The following is a 5,608-nucleotide window of genomic DNA, read 5'->3' on the forward strand; positions in this document are numbered from 1 at the left end:
TTCAGATAAATAGGTGTATTTCTCCTGGATCACTCATGGATTCAATACCAAAAACTATAATTTCCAAATTTAAAATGTATTCTGCTGAGGATATTTTATTAAAGCAAAAACCAATTAGTTTAACACAAAAAAAGAAAAAAATGAATGTTCACAGGCCTATCCTCATCCCACAAAGCTCTGTTCTAAAAGATCGCTCTGGGTCAAGTCATAGACCCCTCTTCTAAGCCTGCTACTGAACATAATATTGTTAGCGCCCAGAGCCAAGCTAAACCACACAACTTTCCCTAGAGACAGAAAACAAATGATGCACTTGAACTCATACACTTGCAGCAAACTTACTTAGTGTCAGATTTAAAATTAGGGCTCTTTAAGAGAAATACAAAGTAAAGCAAAAAAAAAAAAAAAGAGTTAAAACAGGCCTTTCAACTTAAGTCAGACCTGACAGTTTTTACATGTTTGGGAAATACTTTTAAGCAATGTGTAGGGTTTTGGTTTTTTTAAACGACAATTGGGAAAAATATATGAAGTGAAATTATAAAGTTAGCTTAATTTCTACATGATTAGAGAAGCCTAGCCTGTTCAATGAGGAAAATGTTCATTTACAAAGGGCTCCTTACAGACATTTACTCTCTGACCCCAGCACTCCCTGTAGAGTATACACAGATCTAAATGGATTTCCACTACGAAAGTTTAAGGACCTTTGTCATGATGCTTACTTGGCCTATTGTTCTCAAAGAATGACATGAGAGCAAGTGAAATAAGCACTTGGTGAAGCAACAGCAACCACCTTCTAGGTGCTGGGGAGTTACACATTTTGTCCTTCTTTCATTCATTTGTCCCAACAAATAGTCATTGAGCTGACTGTGTATAAGGCTTGGTGCCAACACAAGTTCAAGGACAAAAGTTCAATTTCCAGGTAGAACATTCCTCTTAATTTTTCAACTTTTTACATTTCATATTTATTCCAGGTGTGAGTTTTCTATTGGCCTTGCCCTTTCCTTCTTTTTCTTGGGTTAAAAGAAGTATTTTTACCTTTTTCCATGAAGCTGATTTGTCAGGCCTCAAAATACTTTAGGTGGTATGTATCATTTTCTTACAGGTAGATTAGAGTCACTGAGACACTAAATGACGTGCATTTGTATTTTGTTTTGTTTAGTCTTGTTGAGGATGCTTGTTTTTTTGCTCTGGAAAAATTATTAAACCACAATAATTTCAAAGTGTCAAAACAATTTAAAAAATCCTACTTCTCTCCTTTCCGATTTCTGAGATTTCACAGTTCAATGCTAGGAGAGGTTCAGCCATAAAGAGGGTAAAATCAACATAAATATCACAGCAGACCAAGGAACAAGGGCTACAGAAAGACAAGAAAACATGATTCTAGTGGCCCCATTAAGAACCACAGCCACTGTAGGGGGGAAAAAAAAAAATCCAGCAGCCCAGAGGGAGTCTGGGCCTAGGTAGCAATGAAATTACCTAGTCCTCTATGTAAGCTACCACCATACAAATGTCTTTTTGACAACCTACACAAATCTTAACTTTTGAAGTACTTAGTATGGACTTTATTTTTTTATAGCATAAGAATTTAAAAGAAAAATCCTGCATTTGGAAAAAGTTGTGGTTTAATTGAGATTATTAAGATCTACATGTATTAAAACTATAATACTATGGGGCATTCCCTAAAGTACAGCAGTAGTTCTAAGGAAGCTGAACCAAACTTGATTTAAGAAATCTTTAGATCTGGCTCTCTGATCTGAGCTGTCATATACATACACGTGTGTGTGTATATATACATGTATACACACACACACACACATAAAGAGTTTTTAAACCTTGGCAGCATATTTTTACAACTGCAACCTAAACAGCCACTGAAAGTGGGAGTCCACTTAAGTTTTGTTTGCCATTTGCTCAAGTTTTAACTTTCTCTGCAGCTTTTTGAATAAGAGTTATGATCTCAAAATCTCATCATTTAAATAGTGCACTAAAAAGTAATTTGACCTTGAAACTCCCTTCTAAATGGGAGAACAGAGACAGCTCTAGCATGCAATTCTATTTTCATTTCTTGACTACATAACTTAGCACTGGTCTAATACTGACTATTCCAATTTAAATGCTGAAAAAATACTGACCAAGACTTTGTGAAAAAGATAATGGAAAACAGAGACCAGTTAGTAAAGCCACGCAGATAGGAAGTGATTTTCAGCCCCAAGAGGATGTGGTATCATCTATGGCTCTTTTTAAACTTAAGTAGCATCTGCCCTTGTGGATTTTGACCATCCTTTTGATTTAACACAGAAGAGGGTTTGTTCTACCTTTAAAAGAGCATCCTCTTTTTCCCTCACAGACTCCTGAACAAGTGGCTGCCAAAACAAGACTGGGGTTGTTTTCTTACTGAAAATCCAGTGTTTATCCAGTCCTTTCCTTTTCAACTTCTGAGTTTAGCTAACCTAATAACAAAATATATAACCCTCAAATATCTCACAGAGCAATAAAAAGCAAAACAGTTGGTTTCTCTGATCAACATCATTGCAGTATGAAAACAAAAAGTTATGACTCCTAGTTCTTTGAGATATTTACAAACTGTACTTTCAACAATGAGATTCTTCAGTGTGCTTCTAGAACAAAGTAAAAGGATCAGAAAATGTGGTTCAAGTCAAGTGGGCAAAGCTCTAGAAGGGTACTCTAGAAGGGTATTCTAGTCTGGACAGGGGCACAAATACTCTCTCAAACAAGTCAAATGATTCTCTTTTTCTTCCATGACATTTTTGAAATAAAACATGTAATGAATTTATATTCATAAATCAATCAAAAGGACTCTTCTTATTAAACCCTTCACACACAGATGATATAAGCAAGGTTCTTCCTACGGTAGACCCAGCCCTACCACATATTCAAGATACGATCATTCTGTCATCAGTTGGGTTATGCTTCAAGTATTTTGAAATCAGCTATCATTACTACTGACTTCCTTTTAGAAAAGCAGTATCTTGAGCATTAGATTTTCATAGTTACACAATTCTGAACTTTTAGCTTTTTTAAACTTCTACTCTATACAAACTATATGTCTAAGGGAAAAAAACTCAAAAAAATGTTATATCAGAATTTAATTTCAACCACCTGGCATAACAATGAAAAGTGTCAGACCTTCTGAAAATGCCCTAGGACAAATGAATGGATTCTTAATGTTTTCCCCTCCACCACCGTTTCTCTTTTTTCTTTTCCAAGATTAGGACTTACTAGGGAATATGTTTTTGAAAATAAAGTTTCCTTTTTGGAAAGTGGCCTACATTCAGAAATGTCTTAGAACAAGCATTTAAAAAAAAAAACTAATAAATAATCATAAATCAAAATACATTAAAATAAAATTACAGTACATCATCGCTCCTAGAAGGTCCACCATACTAGAAGATCCTTTCAAAGGTTCATAAATAAAGTCTTCTTGACTCGAAGTCGTTTCCTGCATCGTGATGAAGAGTACGCAGAAAACTAAGAAGAATCACAAGTTTTCAGCAGGGTGATGTCCAAACTACATGATCTGGTGTGGGATGGGGAGACTGTTTTGATCCAAGTAAAGACAATAGAAATATGCTCGTCCCACTTCCTCAAGTCCTCAAAACCTGTAAAGAAATGACACCAAATGAAGTAGGTGGCTCAGAATCCTCCAAGACCCAGTTCTCTTCGGGACAATCCGGCGGACAAAGCGTGCATGGAAAGAAACCAGGATCGCTCCCTCAAGTGCGCACACAGTCAAGTGGCGCTGGGGTGCGCATCACCGGACAAGGGCGGTCAGGGTGGGCGCGGAGGTGGTCTGAGAGGCCTCTCTGCCTAGCCCGAGTTCCCCCATCCTCCCCTCTCTGCCCGGGCTCTCCTGGCTCCAGTTTGCTACTCTTCTTTCCACTTTCCCAGAAACTTGGAAGGATTTCTCACTCCTAAATGCCGAACCCGTGAAAAACCCTCCTAGTCCCTCCAACATTCCCGCGACTCCCGGAGCCGGAGTTGCTGGGACCTTACCTTGTCTGGCCCGGATGCTGCCCCCTTCAGGCGGAGTTGGAGGTGCTGCGGAGAAGCCGGTGGCCGTGCGGCTGAGTGTGCGGTTGTTGGTGCGGGTGCGGTAGTTGGTGAGCGTGCGGATGCGGGTGGGGGTGCGGGTGAGAGTGCGGATGCGGATGCGGATACGGGTGGAGCTGCTGGGGCTGAGGCTTGGGTTGGGGCTGGGGCTGGGGCTGGGGTTGGGGCTGGGGCTGCGGCTGCGGCTGGGACGGGGGCTGGAGCTGCGGCTGCGGCTGCGGCTGCGGCTGCGGGGGCTGCTGCTGGACCAGGTGCTGTTGCTTCTGCCGCGTGGACTTGACCGCCAGGATGGCCTGACGATTCTTGTACTGCACCATCTGCAGCGTGATCTCGGCGTTCCAGCCCTGATCCTGTGGGCACCGAAAGTCGATCTCTTTGCCCTCAGCCATCACTACAGTGAAGTACATATACTTGCCCTTGCGCTCCACGCAGTCCACGGTCTTCATGTTGGAAAAGTGCAATTCCTTGAGCTTGACCGGTGGCTCAAGGCTGGCGACGGCGGGGCCGCCGGGTTGGGACGGCTCTACCGGTCCTTGCCCAGGCTGCTGCTGCTGCTGCTGCTGCTGGTGTTGCAGCTGCTTGGGCGGGATGAGCAGCAGCCCCTCCTCGGTGAGGATGCAGCACTTTTTCTTCCAGAGCTGCAGCAACCCGTCGCTGCGCTTTTCCAGCACGCCCTCCTTCAGCGTCTTGCAGCCGCTGCTCTCCAACATCCTCCCAGCATAGAGGGGACCGCCGCTTGGCTCGGCCTCAACGCTTCCAGCCGCTCGGGCCGGGGGCAGCAGCAACAGCCGCGCGCCGTCCTCGCCCCAGCGGCTCCCACGGCCGCCTGCCCGGAGCGCGCAGAGGAGGCTAACCCGCAGGAGGCAGAGCGGCGGCGGCGGCTCTGGGTCCCGGCAGAGGGGCAGCCGCGTCCTGATGCGCCGCCACAAGGTCCCGGAGCTGCGAGCTGCTGGGCCTCTGCCGTCCTCTTGCGAGCGCTCACTGAAGGGCACTGGCCGGGCCCCCTCGCGGCGCTTTTGAATGGGCCATCTTCCCCACCCCCGAGTGACACCCAGCGGAAAAGGCGGCTCCTGGCGCCCGAACCGCGGGGGAAAGCCCAGCTCCGAAAGGCTCTCGGCCGCCGGCGCACGCCTCATTAACTTGGGGCCTTTCCAAAGCCGGCTGCGTCCACGCCCCCCGCGTCCCTTGCTCCGCCTCTCGCCGCCCACTTGCTTCCGCGCTCCTTCCCCGGGAAGGCGGCTGGAACCCGAGCCCCGGAAACTCCTCTCCTCCACCCAGGACGATCGCCAAGGAAGCCCCTGCTGCCCGGCGACGAATGCCGACGCCCAGAGGGCGCTGAGAGGCCATCCCCACCGTCCCGCCTCTCCCCGTCTGGCGGGGCTCTCTGCTAACAGTCTCGGAAAGTGAGGACGGGCTGCGAAGGCGGGCACAACTACCAGGCAGTGCCTGGAACACAAAGCTGTCTCTCTGCCCTCGGGAACTAGCCCAACAGCTTCGCGCTGTGCTGAGACCCCGCAGAACCAGTGTCCTGGCCTGGGCG

General features: G+C 46.2%; 1 protein-coding gene across 1 annotated transcript; it reads right to left on the reverse strand.

The window, feature by feature from the left end:
• Window positions 1–3,525: 3,525 nt before the first annotated feature.
• Window positions 3,526–5,204, reverse strand: PHLDA1 (pleckstrin homology like domain family A member 1). Its single transcript, XM_069490872.1, has 2 exons — window positions 4,012–5,204; window positions 3,526–3,617 (listed from the first exon to the last, which is right to left on the reverse strand). The coding sequence occupies exon 1, from the start codon at window positions 5,202–5,204 to the stop codon at window positions 4,038–4,040; it is 1,167 nt and encodes a 388-aa protein (XP_069346973.1). The 3' UTR covers window positions 3,526–3,617; window positions 4,012–4,037.
• Window positions 5,205–5,608: the final 404 nt, after the last annotated feature.

Source organism: Eulemur rufifrons, chromosome 16, assembly GCF_041146395.1.
Source record: "Eulemur rufifrons isolate Redbay chromosome 16, OSU_ERuf_1, whole genome shotgun sequence".
In the NCBI taxonomy this organism is placed as follows: Eukaryota; Metazoa; Chordata; class Mammalia; order Primates; family Lemuridae; genus Eulemur; species Eulemur rufifrons.